This window comes from Loxodonta africana, chromosome 4 (genome assembly GCF_030014295.1).
Source record: "Loxodonta africana isolate mLoxAfr1 chromosome 4, mLoxAfr1.hap2, whole genome shotgun sequence".
NCBI lineage: Eukaryota > Metazoa > Chordata > Mammalia > Proboscidea > Elephantidae > Loxodonta > Loxodonta africana.
In genome coordinates this window covers 112403630-112430759 of record NC_087345.1, presented here as the reverse complement: position 1 = coordinate 112430759, position 27130 = coordinate 112403630, and the positions used below count along the sequence as shown (strand labels likewise).

Genomic DNA, 27130 nt, shown 5'->3' with positions numbered 1-27130 from the left:
AGGCTCCCCTCAGCCAGCTGCTGGTCCCAAGTTCCAACTTGTTTTTATCATTTCCATCAGTCTGGTTTTGTAAAGACTTATAAAACAACATATGAGATACAAGCAAACATCAACAAAGTACAGTGTGTGCTGAGAAATAGGGCAGTCACTTAACCAGCACATTTTCTTTCCCACGATTTCTGTGCTTGTATTGTCGTTGTTGTTAGCTGCATCAAGTTGACCCCTGACTCATGGCAGCTGCAGGCACAATGGAATGAAATGTTGCCTGGTCCTGTGCCATCCCCATGACTAGTTGAGGACTGAACCGCTGTGATCCATAGGGCTTCACTGGCTGATTTTCAGAAGTAGATTGCCATACCTTTCCCCCTAGTCTGTCTGAGTATGGAAGCTCCACTGAAACCTGTTCAGCATCATAGTACACACAAGCCTCCCTTGACAGACAGGTGGTGTCTGCGCATGAGGTACATTGGCTAAACAACATAGCAATGGAAATTACAATGCAAGACTGACTATATATATATAAAATTGTGGTTATCATATAGTTTCAAATCATGATAAAACCCACCACTTGGAGTTATAACTGATCTATTTAACCAAACAAAGGACTTCAGAACTGTATGTAAGTGCTGCTGAATATTCTGTACTTCTTTACCAACCAATCAGATAGTCATGGATAAAGACTTTTATCACAACAAAGCAGGTGAAACCACTCTCATTGCTTGCAATTGGACAAAAAATAATTTCCATAAGAATCACTTTATAAATCCCTAGAAATTGTATTCATACAATTTATTTTCCAAAAGGATGTGGATTTAACAAAGTTCTAAGTAATTATAAGCCTGTTTTTGTATTCTAATTTATCAGCACATAGAACATTTATTTCCATTCAATTTGAATGTCTTTACATACTCATGAATATGCATACATTTACAGTATGTGATTCAGACATACACCTGTCAGATATCACCTTTTCAGGTGAAAGGCTGATTATAGGGGATAAAATGATCTCTACCATCCAGGGGTGTTATGGGTGGGCTAAACTTCAGTGTGGCTGAACAAATGTCTTTTCTCATTAGACACTGAAAGGAAATAATTTTCTGTAATAGAATTGGTTTTCTAGAATTGCCATTTTGCTGAGAAATTTTGACCTGAATCTCTACCAGATTCTTTTTAAAATAATCTCTTAGGTCATCTTTGCAAAATAAATATTGGAAATTTCCCCCTCCCCTAGCCCTGGAAAGACATAGAAATTCATAAATGAGGCTGCGTGTTAAAACCCAAACTCTTCCTGGGCAGGTGACACTTGGAAACCTAATCCTTTGATAAAGAGAGGATTTCTGCACTAGAGTGCTCCCTCAGGCAGCCTGTACTCTGAAGAAAAAAAAGTAAAATCAGTGAAACTTGGGGGTTGTAGATTCTTAAGGCAAATGAAAAGGCATTGAATATGTCATAAGGTAAATAAAACACTGCTTAGCAAAAGTTGCTAGCTATAAAAAATTGTTACTAGCTATAGTCTTGTTTAAGTTGCTAGCTATAGTCTTGTTTGTAGTGGAAAAGAAGCTACTAATTTGAACTTAGTTTAATAAAACAAAACAAAACACCTGTTTAAAATTATTAGTGTTCTGGGTTTAAATCCCTGGACATTAATGTATGTGGTGTTTAGAGACTGTTAATATTTTTCTTCTCATGTGCTTTATACCCTTTGATTGATCCTGAATCATTATATTTACACACCTATCACTTCTGCAATTTCCCATTAACATCTGTGTACTGTTTGGCTGAAAGAATTATGTTTTTTTAAAGTAATACTAATTTTGAATCTGTTATGGCCAGAAGACATTTTTAACTGAATAGCAGTTTTTCAAACATGGAGTGCTTGTCTTTGTAAAACTATAATAGTATAATCAAAGAAACATGAACAGCTCACATGATTACCAAGATTGGCATTTCCTGGGTAGTATTTCCTGGGTAATAATGTCAATATTATTAAAAAGATTTTTGAAAAGTGAATCTGTGATATGAGAGCAAAAGCGCCCAAATTACTAAATGAATGGAATCATTTGTTGGATCATATTGATGTCTCATATGTGACAGGTAGTATACTAATCCATTTTTATATGGTTTCTGATTTAATCCTTACAGCAATTTATGAAGTAGGCATTATTTTTATCATCTAACAGATGATGAAACTAAGATACAAAGAAGTTGCATTACCCTGTCTTAGTTCATACAACTAGAAAGTTGCAAAGGTGGGTTTTGAAACTGTCAGATTGAGAGCTGAGATATACTTTCTCCATTAATGTCTTTAGGTATATGGCTGATTTTGCTGTAAAACTTTATGTTGTCGTTGTTGTTAGGTGCTGTCAAGTTGGTTCCGACTCATAGCAACCCTGTATAGAACAGAACGAAACACTGCCTGGTCCTGTGCATCCTCACAGTCATTGTTATGCTTGAGCTCATTGTTTTGTTGTTGCAGCCACTATGTCAGTCCATCTCGCTGAAGGTCTTCCTCTTTTTTGTTGACTCTCTACTTAACCAAGCATGATGTCCTTCTCCAGGAATTGTTACCTCCTCATAACATGTCCAAAGTATGTGAGATGTAATCTCTCCATCTTTGTCTCTAAGGAGCATTCTGGCTGTACTTCTTCCAAGACAGATGTGTTTGCTCTTTTGGCAGCCCATGCTATATTCAGTATTCTCCGGCAATGCCATAATTCAAAGGCATCAATGCTTCTTGGTTTTCCTTATTCATTATCCAGCTTTCACATGCATATAAGGTGATTGAAAACACCATGACTTTGGTCAGGTGCACCTTCGTCTTCAAGGTGACATCTTTTCTTTTTAACTCGTTGAAGAGGTCTTTTGCAGCAGATCTGCCCAATGTAATATGCTGTCAGATTTCTTGACTGCTGCTTCCATAGGCATTGATTGTGGATCCAAGTAAAATGAAATCCTTGACAACTTCATTCTTTTCTAAGTTTATCATGATGTTGCTTAGTGGCCCAGTAGTGAGGATTTTTGTTTCCTTTATGTTGAGGTGTAATCCATACTGAAGGCTGTGGTCTTTGATCTTCATCAATAAGTGCTTCAAGTCCTCTTCACTTTCAGCAAATAAGGTTGTGTCATCTGCATATCACAGGTTATTAATGAGTCTTTTCTAGTCCTGATGCCACATTCGTCATATAGTCCAGTTTCTTGGATTAGTTACTTGCTCAGCATGCAGATTGAATAAGTATGGTGAAAGAATACAACATTGCACCCACCTTCCCTGATTTTAAACCATGCGGTAAGTATCCCCTTGTTCTGTTCAAATGATTGCCTCTTGGTCTATGTACAAGAACGTAGCACAGTTAAGTATTCTGGAATTCTCGTTGTTCACATTGTTATGCATAATTTGTTATCATCCACACGGTCCAATGCCTTTGCATAGTCAATAAAACACAGGTATACATCTTTCTGGTATTTTCTGCTTTCAGCCAGGATCCATCTGACATTAGCAATTATATCCCTGGTTCCACGTCCTTTTCTGAATCGAGCTTGAATTGTTGGCTGTTCCCTGTTGATGTGCTGCTGCAACCACTTTTGAATCATCTTCAGCAAAATTTTACTTATGTGTGATATTAATGATGTTGTTCGATAATTTCCACATTCAGTGGGATCACCTTTCTTGGGAATAGGCATAAATATAGATCTCTTCCAGTTGGCTGGCCGGGTAGCTGTCTTCCAAATTTCTTGGCAAAGATGAGTGAGCACTTCCAGTGCTGAATCTGTTTGTTGAAACATCTCAGTTGGTATTCTGTCAATTCCTGGAGCCTTGTTCTCGCCAGTGCCTTCAATGCAGCTTGGACCTGTTCCTTCAGTACCATCAGTTCCTGATCATTCACTACCTCCTGAAATAATTGAAGGTTGACCAATTCTTTTTGGTATAGTGACTCTTTGTATTCCTTCCATCTTTTTTTGGTGCTTCCTGAGTCATTTAATATTTTCCCCATAGAATCCTTCACTACTGCAGCTCGAGGGTTGAATTTTCTCTTCAGTTCTTTCAGCTTGAGAAATACTGAGAGTGTTCTTCCCTTTTGGTTTTCTATCTCCACGTCTTTGCACATGTCATTATAATACTTTATTTTGTCTTCTTGACCTATCCTTTGAAATCTTCTGCACTTTACTGCATCATTTCTTTCATTTGCTTTAGTTAGTGTTCAAGAGCAAGTTTCAGAGTCTCTTCTGACATCAATTTTGGTCTTTTTTTTCTTTCTTGTCTTTTTAATAACCTTTTAATTTCTTCATGTATGATGTCCTTGATGTCATTGTGGTCTTCAGTCATTAGTGTTCAACATGTCAAATCTCTTCTTGAGATGGTCCTAAACCATCAGCTGGGATATACTCGAAGTGGTACTTTGGCTTTCCTGGACTTGTCCTAATTTTCTCCAGCTTCAACTTGAACTTGCATGTGAGCAATTGATGGTCTGTTCCACAGTCGGCCCCGTCTTATCTGACTGATGATAGTAAGCTTTTCCATCATTTCTTTCCACAGAAATAGTCCATCCAGCAAGGTCCATGTGTATAATTGCCATTTATGTTGTTGAAAAAAGATATTTACAATGAAGAAGTCATTGGTCTTCCAAAATTCTATCATGTGATCTCTGGCATCACTTCTATCATCAAGGCCATATTTTCCAACTACTAATCCTTCTTCTTTGTTTCCAGCTTTCACATTCCAATCACCAGTAATTATCAATGCATCCTGATTGCACATTTGATCAATTTCAGCCTACAGAAGTTGGTAAAAATCTTCAATTTCTTCATCTTTGACGTTAACTTTATATAAAAAAAAAATATAGTTACCCTGTATTGCCCCTTTTCCAGGGACATGTCTTTTGGAACCTGTGCAGTCTTAGTTAACTTATAGTGGATACTGACTATTGAAATAACAGAACCAGGTAGGTTCTCATAAGGAAAAACCATGACTCCACCATCTTTTTTGAAGAGGTTGCCGGGCATTATCAATTCATTGTTTAGCGGGAACATACCTTTTTAAGGATTTGCTGTTTGTATTTTGCTAATTACTACATGTCATGTTGAAGGAGCCCTGGTGGCACAATGGTTAAGTGCTCGGTTGCTAACTGCAAAGTTGGCAGTTCAAATTCACCAGCTGCTCCATGAGAGAAAAGACCTAGTGATCTGCCCCCATAAAGATTACAGCCTAGGATACCTTATGGGGCAGTTCTACTCTGTCATAGAGGGTTAGTATGAGTCAGAATCAACTCAGTGGCACACAGCAATGACACGTCATGTTAGCACCCTAAGATAGTTAAGTGGCAGAATTCTCGCCTTCCAGGCGGGAGATGCTGGTTCGATTCCCAGCCAGTGCACCTCATGCGTGTCTATCTGGGGGGGCTTGCATGTTGCTGTGATGCTGAACAGGTTTCAGCAGAGCTTCCAGACCAGGATGGACTAGGAAAAAAGGCCTGGTGATCTGCTTCCAAAAATGAGCCAGTGAAAACCCCATGGATCACAATGGTCTGCTCCACAACCGACCATGAGAATAGCACAGAACTCGGCAGTATTATATGTACATAGGGTTGAGGCTGACTCCATGGCAGCTAACAACAGTATAGCATGTTTTTGATAAAATGAAGTCACGATGATAAGTGCAACATTCTTTTCATTTTTTAAAAAGATTTCATTGTGCTTTAGGTGAAAGTTTACATAGCAAATTAGTTTTCCAATCTGATTCTTAAACAAGTTGTTTCATGATCTTGGTTGCAATCCCTGCAATGTGTCAGCACCTTCCCCGTTTTCTCCCTGGGTTTGCTGTTTCCATTCATCCAGTTTTCATGTCCCTCTTCTTTGGTTTTGGGCAAACGTTGCCCTTTTGGTCTTGTATAGTCGATTGTTCTAAGGTTCACGTTCTTCACGGATGTTGTTAATTTTATAGCCCCGTCTGTTATTTGGCTGAAAGGTGTCCTCTGGGAGTGTCTATAGCTTCAAGTTAGAAGGTTGTAAGTGCTATGTTTTTCATAGCTCTTCTCAATTAATGACATATATTTACTTATTTATTTGTTTATAATCTGCCTTTCAGCTCTAAAGCATAAGTCCTGTCAAGGCAGGGATTTTTGTCTCTTTTGTTCACTGGTGTATCTCCAGAGCCTCAAAGAGTGCCTGGCACATGGTAGGTAAGCAATAAGTGTTTGTTGAATGAACAGAAATACATTATTTCTAAGATGCGATAGAATGCTACATTTATATTTATTATCCATTTAAGTTCAAATTTAAGAGTAAACCACACTGGTACAGTTTGAGGTCATATGACATGCAAAAATAATACATATTTTTAAAGACCTACTACAATTCCAGGCCCTTAAATGCATTATTTATGAGCCCTAAAACAAATGATACCATAGGTATTATTTTCTCCATTTTATACATGATAAGACTGAGTTTCCAAGGACTGAGTCATGGTCCCCCAGCCTGAACAGTTATTTGGACCTCAGAGACCTTGTTCTTCACACAGGAGTGGTGCTTCATACAATTCAGCACAGGAGAGGAACAAATGATAGACCGTACTTCAAATCTCTGCAGTTGTCATTTTACTTACAGTGCCATTAGCCCTCTACCAGGGAAGAGGTCATGCGGTGTAGTGGCTAAGAGTAAGGCTCTGTCCTCTGACAAGTAAAGCTAGCAGATCTGTATTTGCTTTGCGACCTTGGGTATGCAGTCTTTCTGAGCTTCAGTTTCCTGATACATAAAATGGGGTTGATAATAGCAACTACCCCAGAAGATTTTTGTATAGATGTTCCTGAGGTCCACCCAGCCAAAGACCAGACAGGCCCATAAAACAAAATGAGGCTAAAGGAGGCACACCAGCCCAGGGGCAAGGACTAGAAGGCAGGAGGGGACAGGAAAGCTGGTAACAGGGAACCCAAGGTTGAGAAGGGAGAGTGTTGACATGTCGTGGGGTTGGTAATCAGTGTCACAAAACAATATGTATACTAACTGTTTAATGAGAAACTAGTCTGTTCCGTAAACCTTCATCTAAATTACAATAAAAAATGTTGAACATAATAAGATTTTTGTACAGATGAAACAGGACAATTTATGTAGAGTACTTAGTATTGTGCCTGGCATATAATAACTGCTCAATATAAGCATTAAAATGCTAAACCATCACTCTAGATAATTCAATTCATCTTACATAAATATAAAGATCATGCCAAGTATCCCCGGTGCTAATACACATTATTTATAAACCAAGACGCCACATCTGTTGTCAATTCTAAACATGGGTAAATTGGCAAAATACTTAAGAGCCCTTAAACATACTCTAAATTTTGTCTACTCTAATCAACTTACAAGTGCGATTCAATTCTAATTGCAATAATATTAATAATAGTCACTACTGGCTATTCTCCAGCTATATGTTAGACATTATACTAGATATCTTGCTTATATTATCATTAATCTTTGGATTAACTCTCAAAAGAAGGCATTATTGTCTCCATATTTTAGCTAAGGAAACAGGTTCAAAAGAATTTAATAATTTTTGTCTGAGATCATTTAGCTATTAAAGTAATAGAGTCGATTAATTTTTTTCCATTATATAGCACTGTCTCCTTAATTATAGTTCTATATTTGATTTTAAGAGAACTAAAATATATTTTTTATACATTTGATTTTAAGAGAGCTAAATACACAGTCAAATCTATTTCTTGAATGGTATCTAAATTCAGGCAGGATGTATGCAAGGTCATACTTTGGTCCTTGTGGACTTGCTTTAATTTCCTTCAGCTTCAACTTGAAATTGCACACGAACAATTAATGGTCTGTTATGCAGCTGGCCCTAGATATTGAGCTTCTCCATTGTCTCTTTGCACAGATGTAATCAATTTGATTTTGGTGTAGTCCATCCGGTGAGGTCTATATGTATAAAACCAAACCAAACCCATTGGCTTTGAGTTGATTCCAACTCAGCTGTCCATTATGTTGTTGAAAACAAGTATTTTCTATGAATAAATCATTGGCTTTGCAGAATTCTACCATGTGATCTCTGGCATTGTTTCTGTTATCAAGGCCATGTTTTCCGACTGCTGATCTTCGTTTCCTACTTTCTCATTCTAATCATCAGTAATTATCAATACAACTTGATTGTACATTCAGTCAATTTCTGACTGTAACAGTTCATGAAAATTTTCAATTTCTTCATCTTTGGCATTTATGGTTGGTGCATAGATTTGAATAATAGTTTTATTAATTGGTCTTCCTTGTAGGCATATAGATGTTAACCTGTTACTGACAGCACTGTACTGCAGGATAGATCTTGAAATATTCTTTTTGATGGTAAATGCAATGCTGTTTCTCTTTAATTTGTCATTCCCAGCATAGATGACCATACAATTGTAGGATTCAAGGTGGCCAATACCAGTTCATTTCAGCTCACCAAGGCCCAGGATATTGATCTCCGATCATTACATTTTTTTTTTTTAACTTTTATTGTGCTTTAAGTGAAAGTTTACAAATCAAGTCAGTCTGTCACACAAAAACTTATATACACCTTGCTACATACTCCCAATTACTCTCCCCCAATGAGACAGCCTGCTCTTTCCCTCCACTCTCTCTTTTTCATGTCCATTTCACCAGCTTCTAACCCCCTTTACCCTCTCATCTCCCCTCCAGGCAGGAGATGCCAACATAGTCTCAAGTGTCTGCCTGGTCCAAGAAGCTCACTCCTCACCAGCATCCCTCTCCAACCCATTGTCCAGTCCAATCCATGTCTGAAGAGTTGGCTTCGAAAATGGTTCCTATCCTGGCTCAGCAGAAGGTCTGGGGGCCATGACCACCGGGGTCCTTCTAGTCTCAGTCAGACAATTAAGTCTGGTCTTTTTATAAGAATTTGGGGTCTGCATCTCACTGCTCTCCTGCTCCCTCAGGGTTTCTCTGTTGTGTTCCCTGTCAGGGCAGTCATTGGTTGTAGCCAGGCACCGTCTAGTTCTTCTGGTCTCAGGCTGATGTAGTCTCTGGTTCACGTGGCCCTTTCTGTCTCTTGGGCTCATAATTACCTTGTGTCTTTGGTGCTCTTTATTTTCCTTTGTTCCAGGTGGGTTGAGACCAATTGATTCCATTACATTTTTGATGACTTACAATTTCCTTGATTCATACTTCGTACCTTCCATTCTTTTTTTTTTTTTAATAAAGCTTTTTAATGGTTAAGATTCTTTTCTTTTTTTAAATTGTGCTTTAGGCAAAAGTTTATAGCTAAAGTTAATTTTGCGTACAAAAATTCATACACATATTGTTATATGACATTAGTTGCAATCCCTATAATGTAACAGCACACTCCCCCTTTCCACCCTGGGTTTCTTGTGTCCATTCAACCAGCTTCTGTCCCTTCCTGCCTTCTCAATCTGCCTCCAGACAGGAGCTGCCCATTTGGTCTCGAGTATCTGCTTGAACCACGAAGCACATTCTTCACGAGTATTATTTTATGTTTTAGTCTAATCTTTGTCTGAAGAGTGGGCTTCAGGAATGGTTTTTCATTCTAGGTTAACAGAGTGTCCAGAGGCTTATGGCTTCCTCCAGTCTCAGTCAGACCATTAAGTCTGGTCTTTTTATGTGAATTTGAGTTCTGCTCCACACTTTTCTCCCACTCTATCAGGGGCTCTCTGTTCTGTTCCCTGTCAGGGTGGTCATTACATTCCACATTCTAATTACTAATGGATGACTGCTGCTATTATTTCTCATTTTGAGTCATGCTGTATCAGCAATTGAAGGTCCCGAAGGCATTATTCCATCTGCGTCATTAAGGTCAACTCTACTTTGAGGAGGCAGCTCTTCTCCAGCCATATTTTGAGTGCCTTCCAACCTAAGGGGCTCATCTTCTGGCACTATATGGGCCACTGTTCTAGTGTGATCCATGGGGGTTTTCATTGGCTAATTTTTGGAAGTAGATTTTCAGGCCTTTCTTCCTAGCCTGTCTTAGTCTAGAAGCACAGCTGAAGCCTGTTCATCATATAGCAACATGAAAGCCTCCACTGACAGACAAGTAGAGCATTGAGCAACACTGCTTAGGAATCAAACCTGGTCTACAGTATAAAAGATGGGAATTCTATCACTGAACCACTAATGGCCTCATAGCTAAGATTAGTGATTCTCAAAATGTGATCCCAGGGCCAAAGCATAAGCATCACCTAAAATCAACAGAATTTGTTAAAAATGCAAATTCTCCTGATTCCAGACCTACTAAATTAGAAATTCTGGAGCTAGGGCTAGAAATCAGTATTTTACCAAGCCCTGCAAGTGATTCTGAATGACTGGCATAGAGTTTGTCTTACCACAGGCAATGGCAATGAGAATTCAGTAAAAATGCTGACACCATGCCAAAATACTCTCCAGTCCTTCAGAAATCTTGATCCAATGAATATCTTTTAAAAGATCCTCATAGAATGTCCCATTGCATATTATTTAAGTCTCTGGTACACTATGTATTAATCAGCAGCTCTCTGTGAAGCTGCATTCAGTTGACAAACTGCAAAATATTTATCATTTGTTAAAAATGATTTCTAATATTCTACCTTAAATTCTATTAAATAGATGAGAATCCAGAGAAATTCTTTTAAGAAATTATCCAGGGAAACATTTATAGTTCTGCCACTCTTCTTGTTGATCAATTGTGCAAACATGAGCAGAGAGTTCATCTTATTACTATATTGACTGAATTAATTAGAGCACTTTAAATACAAAGGTGAATGCTGATTAACTTACAGAAATAGAGTCACATTTCAGGTATACAATGAAAGCTGGTGGGGGGTGGGGGGTGTGGGGATAGAAGGAGAAGAGCGACATTGAAAGACATTTGACAGGGTAAGGTTGTATTCCCCAGACAGCCCTGTCAAGCAGCTCTGTTGACAACAAAAGGAAGAAAACAAATAAATTGGAGGTTGTGTGAATGTCACAAGACCAGAATATAAATACGCACAACATGGAGAGGGGTAAGTGCCTATAATTCGCATTCTCACACAGTGTTTTAGGGCAGTACCGACTAGGTATGCCAAAATGAAAAGGGAAAAATAATATGTGAGTAAATCTCTCAGACACTGGCCCAGCAGCATTCACTTTTTTGCCATAACACTAACCCTCAAAAAGCACCAGAGCAAGTACAATAGGCAGAATAACAAAAAAACAAAGACAAGGTGTGACAAGACTCCCAACGCATACATCTAGAAAGGGAGTTAACATTCAGGGAACATTTCAACTGTTTTAACTTCCTAACTCACAAGAGAGAATACACTTTGCTCTGTGGAGACAAAGAATATCTTTGGACAGAAGGTGGAATTCGGGACTTAGGTTTTCTCTTGATGCTACATGAATTGTAGAAATAGATACCCCAAATAGGTAAAAAGTAACAAGTGTTGTCTTTTTTATTTTTCCATTAAAATTTCTTCAAGATTTTCTTATCAATGTGATTATCCATCTGTAAAAGGACTAAATGTTAACACACTCTTACAGGCTGGTTGTCCTGTTGCCCTTTCAGCATTAGTTTTCCCATTGCCACCCATTGCTCATTTGGCTTTGTGCTTGTGACACCACCTGTCAGCCCCTGCCCTGGGTGCCTGGTCCAACGAGTGCCTTCTTGAAAACCTTGCATGACTGCCGCTTTCTTGTTCCATGGGCCTCACCATACCTAATGTGAGCTTAGGCCCCGATCTCCAGGAATGTTGTTCCAGATAGGCCTGCTGGGTCTCGCTGATTAACATGAACTCCCCCTTCCCTGCCTGGGAAGCCAGAACACCATGTCTTCCTGGTGCATCCACATCCTGCCAGCTCAGGAAACAAGACGCTTAGTCTGGCATGAGAAATCTGGTTTCCTCCCATGGCCATAAAGCCTTCAGTTTTAAGCATTTGACAAATGTTACTCAGAAGGTTCTACACTCAATACCAATAAACTCTGTTAAAGAATTATAGTGGTAACATGCAAAACTGTAAGTAATAAAATGGAATCCCTCCTGCTAGGACCTCTTAAGCCCTCTTGGAAAGCCAAAGAATTAAAACATTGAATTAATTCAAGCTTTATAGCAAATACCCTATACAAAGGGCTAGAAGCAAAGCTTTCAAAAATCCACAGGGATGATCAAAGTTTCACGATTTTTAGACATGCCATGATGGACAACCAAAATGACCGGAAGTGTATTTCAGATGCTTTGTGTTCAAAAGATTCAAAGGTTCTTCATAACTGGGTAACATCCTTGGCCCTCTCCTGTTTTCCCTAGACAGTCTCTAGATGGTACAGGGCCTCCCATGGTTTCAACAGCTACACATATGCTGATGACTCACAAATCTTTATTTCCAGACCAGACCTCTTTTCTGAGCTCTAGACTCACGTGACTGAAGTTTGAGTCCATGTGGGTATCATCATTTCCCCCTCCTATCTGCTCCTCCTCTTATAACTCATGTCTCATTAAATGGCAGCACCACCTACCTGGCTGCTCAGGTCAGGTAGTTGATCTCCCCGCTTGACCCTTCTCTTTCGGCCCTCACATCTCATCAGTCTTCAGAGTCCATGGGTTCTGCTTCCTACTGTCACTCAAACACACCTACTGTCTATCCCTACTTCTACCTTAGCTCAGACACTCATCATTTCTTCACACACTCAGACCAATCAACACAAAGGTCTGTTGATTGAATAAGTGAAATGCTAGCTTGTTTTCCTACCCGTAATATTGCCTCTCTCTAATCCATTCTTCAGAGCCATAGATACTGTCCCAAAAGACAAAGTTGATCATGTCATTATCCTGCTGAAAATGTCCTAGACTGAAATAAAGGCCTTTCTGATCTAGTTCCTGTCTATCTCTTCAAATATATCTTTTTCCTTTTCTTCTCTGTCGTCCTGCACTCCAGCTATAACCAGAAACTAGCCATCAGGTCAACTCCAACTCACAGTGATCCCCTGTGTGTCAGAGTAGAACTGTCATCCATAGGGTTTTTGATGGATGATTTTTGGGGAAATAGATCACCAGGTCTTTCTTCTGAGGCACCTCTGGGTGGACTTGAACCTCGAACCTTTTGATTAGCAGATGAGCGTGTTAATGATTTGTACCACCCAGGGACTCCACACACTGCAGATATAGGAATCCTTGAATGTTTTCTCTTCATTCCTCCATGTGTTTGTACCTACTAGTATTCTCTCTACCCAGAATTCCCTTCCCCACATCCTTCTCTTAGGTGATTTCTGCTTATCTTTCAAAGCTCATCTTTATCCTGGAAGTTTCCTCAATTCTCCTCTGGGTTAGTCACTCCTTCTAGGTAATTCTTACAGCAGGCCTGGTCCTAGGAATTGTGAAGTAGTGTAACTGTTTTCTTGCCTTTCTTTCCTCAGTGGACTGAGAGCTCTCTGAAGGCTGGGACTATGTCTTTTCACCTGTCAGTTGCCAGGGTCTTTCATAGGTCCTGGCTATTTTATGTCTTCAATAAAGGTCTGTTGATTGAATAAATGAAATGCTCTAGAATGAGGTCATATGTTCCTGTGTAACTTCTTGCTGGAAAGCAGCCTAGATTAAGGTTACAAGAAGCAGATACTACCGAAATGGGAAAACTTGTTCAGGCAGAGGCAATGAGTCCAATTTTTTAAGATGCTGGTCAGTTAGGCCTCATTATTGGAATGTGCCTCTTGTAAAGGCAAAGAGGAAAGTCTCAACAATTGCCAGCGTTAGCACAGCAGCCTCTAGGGACAAAGACAGTTATGTGGGAAGGGGCCCAGTCCTCAGCACCTGCAGAGACTAACAAGGGAGCAAAGGCATGTGCTTAGGGATACAATCATCCCCTTAGAGGCAGGTTCAGAAGTCTGTATCTGGTTTGTTGACAATAAAGAAAAAGGACTCATTCTTCCTGTTTCAGTTCTGTAAATTCTTAACGTGAGGATACACAGTAAGCCCCTAAAGGTCTTATCAGACTTATACCTCAATTATGGGTTTTTTTGTTTGTTTTTATGAGGTTTAATGAAGAGCTTCATCTCTGGCTGGCAATGTCAGCCACATTTTGGCTTATCAGCTATACAAACAATTCCAGTATCATTACTTCTACATCTGCCAGCCTCTGCTGAAAAGCTGCCTTCCTGGATCCTGTTTGCTTTGTTTTCTACCCAGACCTCTCTCCAGTCCATACCACGCTCACACATTTTAATGCTTTTTCTCTTCACTGGAAATGTTATCTACTGATTTTAAACTACAGCTAGTCCTAATGATGGAAAACCCTGCAAACAGCCTGTGCTAGTGAGGAGACTTGGCTTTGGCTTCATGGCCCAGTAGAATCATGAAGAACCTCAATTTAGGAATTGATGAAGGCACAGCAACTTACTGATTGTGCATTCAAGGGGTGAACAGGATACAAGTGTCACCTAAAATGCTGTGTTGGCTTTGTAAGTTAACAGCTCTCTACCTTAAAGGGGATTGTCTGTGGTTTGAAGCTGGCCCTAGGGGTAGGAATTCTATTACCAACCTAGTTGTTGAATGTCTCTTAGCCATCCTTCTAACACCCTTCTCTCAGAAAAATGAGCTTACTGAAAAATACAATTCTGCTGCTTATGTTCTTTATCTTAAAGTGTAGAACTTATCAACGTTTTAAGGTTTCCAAAATTGAATGAGACTGTACATGTTTTAGGAGTCCCTGGGTGGTGCAGGTGGTTAAGCCCTCGAATACTAGCCAAAAGGTCGAGCCCACCTAGAGGTGCCTCAGAAGTCAGGTCTGGCAATCTGCTTCCAAAAGATCCAAACTAAACCCATTGCTGTCAAGTCGATTCCGGCTCATAGCGACCCAATGAGGACAGAGTAGAATTGCCCCATAGGGTTTCCAAGGAGCACCTGGTGGATTCGAATTGCCAACCTTTTGGTTAGCAGCCACAGCTCTTAACCACTATGCCACCATGGAGCAGTTCTACTCTACACATATGGGGTTGCCGTGAGTTGGAATCGACTCGACAGCAACAAACAACAACCAAGTGTAACCAGTTGCCACAGAATGATTCAGACTCATGGTGACCCCATATGCATCAGAGCAGAACTGGGCTCCACAGGGTTTTCAAAGACTGCTTTTTCAGAAGTAGATTGGCAGGCCTTTCTTTTAAGGCCTCGATGGACTTTAAACTCCAACCTTTTGGTTAGTAGCTAAGATCAGGTTTTAAAACTTCAGTGCATTAAAGAGAAAAACCAGTTCGACTAACAAGTTGAGTATATTTTCTCAGAAAGTTGCTATTCCTCCTGCTAGCCGCCTTTCAGTCAGGTACGTCCTCCCTGTTTCCATCAGTGACATTCAGAAACTTGGGGGTCGGTTTCTATCTCTCCCTTCCGTCAGTCATGCGATAGCCAAGATGTACATCTTTCCTCCCCATCTCTTCTCTAGATATGCCTGTGACCATCTGAGCTCTGGCCCACCTGATACATTAACCTTACCCAGATGGGTAAAATAAAATCCTGATGTTCTTGCTGCCAACCCACCCAACAGCACTGCTCATTTTCCTAAAACACATCTCTCAAATCATGGCATTCCCCTGCTCAAAATTTTTCAAGGGGGCCTTAAAACCAAAAAACCAAACCCGATGCCACTGAGTCAATTCCAACTCATAGCAACCTTATGAGGGGGCCTTACTACTTGCTAAACAATCCCACATCCCCAGATTTCCAACCTACCTTTTCTGCCCTATATTTTATTCTTTCAACTATGGGCACATATATTTGCTATTCTTTCACACTTTGTGCGGTGCTTCCTCTGTGCTCTTGCCCAGGCTGCTGCTTTCACCCAAGCTACCTGGTTTGAATCGTGGTTCCATTATTTACCAGCTTTGTGTCTCTTTCCTCATTTCTGAGGGAAGTAATAATAATGTAAAAAAATCAAACCCATTGCCATCAAGTTGATTCTGACTCATAGCGATCTCATGTGTTACAGAGTAGAACTGCTCCATAGGGCTGGCTCCAAAGGAAGCAGATTGCCAGGCCTTTCTTTTGAGGTGCCGCTGGGTAGGTTCAAACTGCCAACCTTTAGGTTCGTAGTTGAGTGCAAAATATTTGCACCACCCGGAGACCTATGGATAATAATAATAAAACACACCTGTCGCTGTTGAGTCGATTCCAATTCATAGTGACCCTATAGGGCAGAGTATAACTGTCCCATAGAGTTTCTAAGGAACAACAGGTGGATTCGAACTTTTGACCTTTTGATTAGCAGCTGTAGCTCTTAACCACTGTGCCACCAGAGCTCCATAGGTAATGGAGCACCAACTTTATAGGTTTTTGTGAGAATTACATGAGTCTATACATACAAAACTCTTAGAAGAGCCCCAGCACATAAGAAGTATTCAGTAAAATGTTGTTATTACTATCCTTTTTAAGAACCATTTTCAATCAATCTACCTCTTTAGTGAAGCCTTTATTAGTCACCCAACTTAATGCCATTTTCTCTTCTTTTTGTACTCCTGTGAATAATATTTGGCATATAATGCCCTGTCTCAGAATTCTGTATGAAGTTGTCTTGTCCTGTACTGGACTGTAAAGTCATTGAAGTTAAGGAAACTCTATTCGTCATTATATATATTGAAGGATTTTGTATAGTGCCTGACACATTAAAAGGATTCAATAAATACAGGCTAAATTGAAATAAATGGATTTTACTCTTCCTAAAACTCTGTTCCAGAAGCCATGCTGAGGAAAAATAGCACATAAAGATAAATAAATGAAATGGACAGCTTGATAACGAGGATGCTACTGGTGAGAGACCCTGAGACTGATGTCATTGGAATGTACAGCTTGCCCTGATAACATCCCTTCTCTATGCTCATCATTGCAGGTCTGCTTAGTGGCCTATCTTGGCTTGTTTATGCTTTGTGTCTCATATCAAGTTGATGAACGGACATGTATCCAGTTTGCTATGAAAGTAAGTAGTGATTTTTTCTTTCCCTTTTATCATTGCACAGAAAGAAACACGAGTACAAAATAAATGAGTGCCTTTTAAGGGCTTGCATATCTGATTATTTCAGAAAGTTCATTTTTATACAGGCCAAAAAATGTTTTAGGAGGGCATTGGTCCAGCCCCCAAAGGTAATACTAATTGCTTTTCTTTTTTGTTTTGTTTTGTTTCTATGTCTTATGTTTCCATGAACTGGATAGGCATAGAGCATATGAAGTCTGTCCTTCAATGCCCTTAAAAGGAATATTGAAAATTCATTAGTTCAACAACACTTGGCCAGGGAAAAGGTGTCTATTATCAGTGCCCACTTCCCTATCTTGGGGGTTATTTAGAATATTTTAATAATGAAGTAGACTAAGTGTATTTCCTTTTGTAGGTGGGATCACTGAAACAGAAAAAGCACACGGGGTGCATCCAAATTATTTGTGCCAAGAGTGAGAGGGCAAAGTGGGGTGGGGTTGGTCATATGTATGGTTTGGCAAGTGTGTCTTTCATTTGCATGTATTTTTTTTCTCTGCTGGGGTAGTGCATTTGGTTACAGCCAATTCAAGTACACAGCATATTCACACAGCAAGGCAGAATTTACTCCAAACAGAGTAAAGGAGATAAACACTAAACTCGGCAATCAGAGCTAGTAGAAATCAAATTCCTACATTTTCTTGCCACTGCTGCAGTAGAGAACAAAAAGCTTTCTGTAATTGTGTGTGTGTGTGTGTGCAGTCACATTGTTTTCTCTTCTATTAAAAAAACAAAAATTGGATACCTTTTCATTCACTAAAACAAGAAAGCATAAGGTATAAAAGTTAAATATATTGTTTGGAAATTAAGATAGAAAATTAAGAAGTGTTAGTATATTCTACTATAATTGAAACTGTTAAAGCAGCAATGCAATATTTAAAAATCATACTGTAAAAAAATAATAGAATAAAAATATTTACATTTATTAGCAACAAAAACTGGTTCACAAAATGTATGGTATGGTGTTACATAAGAGAAAAAAACTGGCTTTTATGTACATAAAAATAACTATCTGGTGGAATTGTACTTCAACTTATGTCTTTAATTCCAAAATTTTCTCCAATAGCTAGATATAACTTTTCTAATTAAAAAGATTAATGGGTGTTGTTTTTGGGGAAAAAATGACAGAGTTAGAATTTTGGCAGGTAGATCTACACTTAAAAGTTTTACTTTTCCTGCCTGAGGGTTTTCCTTAAAAGAAGAAGGCCCGATAGAGCAGAGTTTTTTGTTTACTTTCTTGTAGAGGTCTAAACAGCAGGGCTCAGTGATTAAAAAAAAATTTCAGAAAGCCCAGCAGAAATGGTCTGTTAGATTACAGGAACTTCATTCACCAGGTGAAAAACATTCAAGATTGGGTTCATCAATATATGTGAAATAACCTTATTTTCCTGGAGATCATCCCAGGAAACAGCAGAGGCAAAAGCATCAGTTCCAGAGAGGCCCCCAAAGCCATCTCAACATCTGCACGTTTGTTAAAATAAGGAGCAAGGGCAAAAAAAAAGTCCCTGCCAATGTCAGACAGGTTGAGAATTCCCCGTTAGGAAGATCTCATTAGCTACCTTTTTTTTTTTTTTTTTTCCCTCCTGTGACAGACACTGACAAATGCTGAGGCACTTTTCTCTTCTCCTGAAGCTGACCTTTAGTGATGCTGGCTGCCAGCTCTCGAAGGTGCACTCTATATTATCTTCAGGTCGAAAATGAGCGCTAGTCAATCTCCGAGTTTTCCAAAGGCACAACAGATTACTGCTGACTTCCCTTGTGCTTTTCACACCATTTTTGCAGGGAAGGAATAAAATGCATCTTCATGAGATGTTTCTCATCAGCATAACTACGTTTTAGTGTCCTCCATATTGGCACTCAGAACCCTGGTGATGCATGCTTAAGAGTTCGTTTGCTAACCTAAAGGTCAGCAGTTCAAATCCACCAGCTGTCCTTGGAAAGCCTATGGGGCAATTCTGCACTGTCCTAAATCGGAATGGATTCAACGGCAACGGGTTTGGTTTTAGTCGGAATCAACTGTATGGAAGCCGGTCTGGTTTTGTTTTGGTTTTATTGGCACTTTGGCCTAAACGCTGAGAATTGATGTCCTCCTGTTCAAGAACGAACCACCAGGGCGAGCAATCAGACAGGGATGGCGGGTATCATAGTAGTCTCTCTCTCTCACACACACACACACCTTTTAGGGACAAGAGCCATGGGGGTCTTGTCTTTTCCTCTCAAGCTAGAACATCTCCGGAGCCCCTTGTCAGGCCCTTGACGCCACAGCGCGTTCACTCTTCCTCTCTTTGCTCTTCCCCTGGGCTTGGCAGGCCTTTCGGTGTAGATTGGGCCTCCTGCCTTTCCTCGTGGCCCCGCTTTCTAGGGGCTCACCTTGATTTTCAGAAACGTGTCCAGTTCATGTGCTTGCGGCAGCATTTCGGGGCACATTCCCCATGAGGACGTTTAAGGCGAAATTGCCTTGTGCCCACATCCAGGAGGCCCCTGGGCTGCTACAGCAGCAGCCTCCTGAGCAGCGCGCTGCAGAGGCGCCCTTACTTACCATTCATGCCACCGGGTAAGATAATTAAATCGAAGCAGAACCACCCTCCTCCCCAAGTCACCAAAATGCGTTAAAGCTGCAGCCCGGTACCAATTAGAGCCAGCCAGAGCCGAGCTCTCGGGCCGCGGGGCCGCGTATCCGCGCTGCGGTTACATAAGCGCGAGGGGCTTCCTGCCTCCGCCCACGCTTCCGCGACGCCGGCCCGCGGCCGCTGCGGAGCGCAAGACTGATGGGCTGACACATGCGAGACAAACGCGTCCCGAGCGGGGGTTTTATCAAGATATATTTGCTCGTATTCCCAAGGTCATCGTAAACACTTGCATTGATTGTTTATTTGTGCTGTGTAGGTAAAACAAGTCACTTGCTTTTAAATTACAGATTCTAACCCAAAACCTTGTTACTGTCAGATGAGTTAAAAGCTGTGAAGGAAAAGTGGTACAGCGCCTCAGATGTAGCCCCCAGGCTTTGGGGCATCAAGTATATATTTATATCTTAAGGTGGATGAGAAACTTGGTTCTGTGGCTCACTCCTGTTTACTTGGCCCGGTGCTTTCGCTGGGTGGGAGAAGCACAATCACCTTGTGTAAGGTTCACACCAGTATAAATTTATTCATATACAAAGGAGTTAAGGGCACAACTTTTCTTTGTGCTCTTGCTGGCTTCTAACATATTTAAGATGTTCAATTAAAACTGAGCAATCACTGTGTTTATGTAAATGTTTACACCTTTCCTACAAGCCAAGGATGCATTGTTACTGCCACATGTCAGAATAAGACAAAACCAGTAGCATTTATATCCTAAGAGTCCCGAGACCTGGCAGCTCTTTCTGCCTGTACTAATTTATCTATTTATTTAATACTTAAGTAGTGCTACTATGTACCAGACTCTGTTCTAAGATCTTTATAAATATCAACTCATTTGATTCTTATAAAAATCCTATGAAGTACTGAATCACTACTCTGACCATCATTCCAAGTTTACAGATTAAGAAACAGAGGTACACAGGGACATTGATTAATTTGCCCAAGGCTTATAACTATTGAGGGGACTATCAAGAGAAAAGGATTCCAACCTAGGCAATCTGGCTCCTGGTTCACGGCCTTAACCATCACCCAGTGTGGCTGTGCATTGTTGAATGGTCCTGGGAAAATCTTAATCTCTGAGTCAAAAGGTCATCTTTCAAAAAGGAACAAAATTTCCATTTCAGCAAATGGATTTTTGTGGTAGCCATAAGAGAATAATATATTTTTGCTGTGATTTGAATTATTTGAAGATTGAGACAAATTGAGACAAATACTAATAATTGGAACAAACCCTTACTTTGTGGAATTCACATTCACCAGAAGTGTACAAGGCAAGTATTGACTACCCAGACCCCCCAAAACACCCAATTCTTGCACTAAGAACTGTGTTGAGTACACTGGTCCCCAAACCTGGGGACTCTATTCGTTGCCTAGGACCTCAGAGGAAGGGAATATTGAAAGAAATGGTGCCAGTAGGGAGCCTTGATGTCCCAGTGGTTAAGAGCTCGGCTGCTAACAAAATGGTCCCCAGTTTGAATGCACCAGCCTCTCCTTGGAAACCCTATGGAGCAGTTCTACTCTGTCCCATAAGGTCGGTATGAGTCAGAATTAACTGGATGGCAATGGGTTTGGGTTTTTTTTTTTTTTTTTTTTTTGGTTTTGGTTCCAGTAGATGAGTCACAAGAACATTTCTTGTCCTGTAAAACAGATTTGATTGTGGTCATGCTAGTGAATACCCGGATTTTTTATCTAAATATTTCAGGCCTAGGCTAAATAAATAGAATTTCCAAGGATTTCACACTATTTAGCAGCAAAGCTAGAACTTTAATCAGACTTCCAATCTCAAGACCAACATGTAGGCCAATGGTTTATTTTCATGATCAGGAACCAACTACTTGTGGTTGGATTTGGGATGAGATTTATGAAACTGACATCAAGTTGTCATTCCTTCTAGAACTATCTTCCCCCTGCCCCCCTCCCCGCACCATCTTGGAATCCTGGTGTTCATGGACACAGCTTGTCAATCACTACATTGAATATAGTATTTTTATTATTATTATTATTAACTTGTGTTACTGGTTGACCAATCATTCTAATTTTGGCCAGCACAGTGTTAACACTACAGAAACCTCTTCTTTACTTCCTAGTCTTGTTTCAGTCTTAGTATCAGCAATTCTTGGGGTCAAAATAAGCCAAGCACGCCTTTCAGGGATGACTGTCTTGTTTGGGATTCATCTAAACTGCTTACTGCATTTACACACAAACATCCCACAATCAAACTAATAACCCACTGCCGTACAGTCGGTTCCTACTCATAGTGACCCTATAGGACAGAATAGAACTGCCCCACAGAGTTTCCAAGGAGTGCCTGGTGGATTTGAACTGCCAACCTCTTGGTTAGCAACCGTAGCACTTAACCACTACACCACCAGCGTTTCCAATCAAACTAATATGGTTGATGTATTCATGAAAAGTACCCCACATGTGTATAACAAATTAAAATGTGATAAAAGTTTAAAGATTGCTCACTAATGAACATACAGCCATTTCCATGTCTTAGGCACTCAATTTCTAAAGACAGACAGCCCTTCATTAGGGAACTTCCTGGGGAAAGAAGAAAAAGTACAGTTTTTATTAATTAGCCTTATAAATGGTCATCCAGTGTTCTTTGTAACTGGAAAGATTTTCTTCTGCTTTCTTGCAGCTGTTCTACTTTCTGCTGAGTGCCCTCGCCTTGATTGTCTGTGTGCTGGCTGTGGCGTTTGCTGCCTACCACTATTCGCAGCTCACACAGTTTACCTGCGAAACCTCCCTCAACTCCTGCCAGTGCAAACTGCCCTCCTCCGAGCCGCTCAGCAGGACCTTTGTTTACCGGGATGTAACTGACTGTACCAGCGTCACTGGCACTTTCAAACTGTTCTTACTCATCCAGATGATTCTTAACTTGGTCTGTGGCCTTGTGTGCTTGTTGGCCTGCTTTGTGATGTGGAAACATAGGTACCAGGTCTTTTATGTGGGTGTTAGGATGTGCTCCCTAACAACTTCCGAAGGCCAGCAGCAAAAGGCCTAACATTCTTGCTCAAAGGTGCGAGAGAAAATAGCACACTGACTGGCCACGGTTTAAAAAAAAAAAAGAAAAACAAAAACCATTTTTGACAATGAATAATATTCACTGGTTCTAAATGAATATTTTTATATTTTTTTCAGAAAAAAAAGAGCAATTTCTTCAGGTTTCTATAGCATTTTTAAAAATTCTAATGAGGTAAGCAAGATCCAAATAGACTCTAGGATATTAAAAGAACACTGAACAGGGAAAAAGTGGCATAGATCTATCTTTATAGTCTGAAGTTGATTCTAATACTTATTTTATCCCATAGTTATATATAATCTTCTTCCCTGTAGGTCCAGTTTGATGGTGTGAATTGGCTTTTCAGGCCCACTTGTTACGTTTTGGAGTCGCCCTCCATTACCCTCACTGTGTCTTGGAGGAGTGTTAGGGAGAGGGAAGGAGCGGAAAGACTGGGTTGGATCTCTTTATTTTCCCTGGTAGTGATGTTCTCAAGGCCTGAAATAGCTTAAAGGAGCAGAGTAGAAAAGGAAGAGCCTTTGCGAAAAGCCGAATAATTATAAACAAACACCTGGGCTGGGGTATAAACACCTGGGCTGGGGTGGCGGCCTTTGCTGTTCAGCTCTCTCCGTTTGGCGCTCTAAGTAGATCACTTATTAAATGCTTGGATGATTGTCAGCTTCTCAAGAATTAAAAGGTGGTAGTGGTTGTATTCTTAATGATGTAGAAGGTTTCAAAATAATTACATTATGCTTCTATTCTATTGTATAAAACAAATGATTAAAACTAATTTCTAGCTAATTGTTAATTACAGTTACGCTCAGAAGTCTATTTAATGAGCCCTGAATGTACTTAGGCAGCACAGCCCATGTTAGGAGAAATTACTCTCGTAAGAGTGGAGGCCTAAAGATTCTTTCTTCTGAATGCCAAGCTTTACAAGAAGAAAAAAACAAAAAACTCAGGTTGAAACATTTATTTAAACAAAAACAAAAGCATTTGTAATGGGAAACATTTACAAAACAGCACATTTGTATTACGTTGAAAAGTATTTCTCTTGGCAGCTAAGTATTTTTGAGAAAGACGGAGTGATGCTGACACGTCCTAGTCACAAAACTGTATTTAATACATTATTACATTATTGATATGTATGCACAGCCTAGAGACTAGCAACAATGTTATGAAGTCCATATTTGAGTAATATGTTCATTAACTTGGAGGGTAGTGTTTAGTTTAAGTGACTGACGTAACAAAGTACAAGTACCCTGTAGTGGGAGACTTGCCTCTTTTGTTATTTTTATTATAAAATTCTGAACAATATCATTCTTTTAAGGAATGGGTCCCAAATGGAAATTCATGTAGCATAAATGTTCTCAAGAACTTTCTCTATTAGCATGCTCTGCTAAAACCAGAAATTCAAGATAATAACTGACCTAAATTTGCCTCTTCACATTGCCTATTGATATACCTTATTAATCATGAAATTCTACCCTAAAAGAAAAACATTTCTTGTTTGCCTCAGAACACAAATGAATTATTTCATGGATTGTGATGATAGTGGTGTCAATTTCTATACAATATAAATATCCAAACAGAAAGGGAAATGGTAAGTCAGCTGGAGGGCTGTGAATATGTATGTCCTCCAGATAAAACACCTGATTAACAGATGTTGGAACATTTTTATGTTTTGACTTGCTTTAAAAATGGCCTATGCACATGTTAGTCCCGGCCAAGAAGGCCGCTGGAGTGTAGTGGGTGAGAGTCTGGAACATAAGATTTGATCACACGGAGAAATGACACCTGTGGAACGTCAGGGGTCCTGGTGATGATCTGAAGCATACTTTGTGCTTTGTTAAAAAATCCAAGTAACTGTGAATCCATTTTGATTTTTGACAGAGTTTCCTACGTAAGGAAGAAAAGGAGAATCTGAAATGCTGTAGACTCTTCTTCAAAGAGTGGAAAACTAGTGCTTTAATGCTTCTTACCATGAATCAGGCACCACTGAAAGCACACCCCGACTATCCTTAACAACTTGTGATAGCAGACACTATGGGTTTTTGTATTAGACATTTAAAACTCTAAACGGCATTAAGGTGCTCTGTGTTTTACTGGGTATTTCGATGGTAGAATAACTTTAGCTTATGTGCTTACTTTTTCTAAATAATATAACCAACAAGAGCTGACATGGTAGCAAGTTTGTTTATAGTCAGAATATATGTATATATATTCAGATTTAAATTGGGGATTTTGCTATTGTGTGATCAAATCATTCTTAAATCCCTAAAGAGGAAAAAAAAATCATAAATAAATGGAAGAGAAAAAAAAAACAGAACAAAAAGATTCCTGTGCTGGGAACTCACCATATATTGATGTATATAAGAACTGTGTTGCATGAATAACAAACTGTTTTGGGCTGGATTTGAAGTATTTTGGTGTTGTGTTTTGCAAATATTGAAGCTACAATAACGGCAACAGAAAAGGAACAGATACACAGCTTTACACTTAGCAAAATATTACATTTAAAATCTGACAAGGAGCCAAGATGGTGATTGTCTCTTCTAAACCATAAAACAGTAAGATTTGCGCAATCCTCCTCCTCTTCCACCTCCTTGAGGAGAATTAAATGAATCAAGACTTTGGAAAGAGGGGGAACAGTCGGGACTTGGCAGTACTTGAAATAGGAGGAATACAGCAGCCTAAATGTACAGACTTTGTAACTGAGCCCACTGGATCGGTCTGTGCCTTCACGTGACCACCATCTGTGCCTCCCTCGCGCCATCCAAATTTGTGTAGGCAGCTTCTTGGAGCCGTGCCTAAAAAATATAGCTACACCAGGGCCTTAGAAACTGTAGTTAAGTAACAGGCCTAACATTTTTTTTTTCCTCTTTGGATTAAAGTCTATATGTCTCTTCTGAGGGGTTTCCAGCTGCACCCGTCAGCTTGTTGTTCTGGAGAGAGAGCTCGTTGTATATATGTTTTCTATTCACGTTCAGGACATCAGAATCTTTTAATATCCTTGTATCTCCCTCATGCATGTAGTATGACTTGACAATTTTTATAGTTTTTTTAGTAAAGGGTAGAGTAGAGGGTACTCAAGGGAGATCCTGAGGGACAATGGTGAGTGGTTATTTAAAAGCAATTACAAAGGAACTTAAAAGATGCCCTGAAAAACCAATTATTTCCTATAATGAACCATACTTTTACATTTTCTAGTGGACTCTGAACTTTTGCTATGTAGACATAAATTTCTGTAAATCTTGCTGGCAATTCATTTTTCTGCACTCAAAGAACTCTATCATGTTTTCAGATGTATACTCTATATTCAGGATAGCATGAGGAAGAATTGATGGCCAACTATATTGACTCACAGTGGAAACATTCATTTGGATGAAGGCTTAGTGGTTCAGCCTGTGAAATGAATACCTTGATTCTTTTTTTTCTGATTTTCTAGTACTTTATTATCTCAAATGATTATCCCCTTCAGAAATACTGGTCTGTACTTTGGTGTTGCGGTTTCATTCGTCTGGCATTGATGGAATTGTGAATAGAAAACAACGTGTTTCCAACATGTTCGAGGTGGTTGTTTTTAAAGGGGATGTGTATAATGCAGAATTTCTTTGTTAATAAAACTTTCATAATCTCCACAGACACCGTATTTGGGCTTTAAAATGACTGTATGTTGTACATGAACTGGTGAACATAAAATCTCTCAGCTGAGTGTCTACTTGAAAGGTCTGGATTTGGAGTAGACAAGAACTAATATTCATTTTGGCTTCTTTATTCCAGTGACTGCTTCTGGTTTGGTACACTGCACATATGCTAGAAGTCAGAGTTGCAAATTTCCCCAGGCAAATAGAGTTTGAGCTGGAAAAATATTGCCAAAGGTATCTGGAATGCTGGTGCATTTACATATATATATATATATATAAACAAAACAAAAAACTCGTTTCTGACTAGTCAATTCTGGCTCATAGCGATTCTATAGGACAGAGTAGAACTGTTTCATGGGGTTTCCAAGAAGCAGCTGGTGGATTTGAACTGCTGACCTTTTGGTTAAGAGCTGAGCTCTTAACCACTGTGCCACCAGGGCGGTTTCTCTCTCTCTCTCTATCTATCTATATATGCCTAAAGACTAAGATACATGTTGCATGCCCACATATTCAATCATATTCTACATTTAATTATACAGAAAAACAGAAGCATAACACGAAGGGTTGCCACGAGTCAGAATCAACTCAGTGGCAAAGAGTTTGGTTTCGATTTATTCCATTTCAAATCTATGAATTCAAGCAACTCTCAAGCAATTTAAATATTAGTTGATTATACTGTAAGGTACAGTATTTCTTTTTGTTTGATTCAGTTAGAAACACTTGTAGAATACAAAAAGGAAGGGATGGTGATTTAGGACATATGCTCTGAGCTGGATTTCCTATCCTCAGTGTTAAGGCCCTAATTTCTAGAGTGGGAAGCCTAACTACTGCTAACTGGTTGTGTGACTTTGGACAAGTCATTTAGTCTTTAGTTTTCTCATTTGTAAAGT

General features: G+C 39.6%; 1 protein-coding gene across 1 annotated transcript in view; it reads left to right on the top strand.

Annotated features, from left to right (window-relative positions):
- SSPN (sarcospan) overlaps nucleotides 1–26922 on the top strand; it is a 43198-nt gene extending 16276 nt beyond the window's left edge. Inside the window, exons 2-3 of the mRNA XM_003405361.3 lie at nucleotides 16828–16914; nucleotides 22231–26922. Of these exons, the coding sequence (XP_003405409.1) occupies nucleotides 16828–16914; nucleotides 22231–22596 (453 nt within the window). The 3' untranslated portion in view covers nucleotides 22597–26922. The remainder of the gene's footprint in view (nucleotides 1–16827; nucleotides 16915–22230) is intronic.
- Nucleotides 26923–27130: the final 208 nt, after the last annotated feature.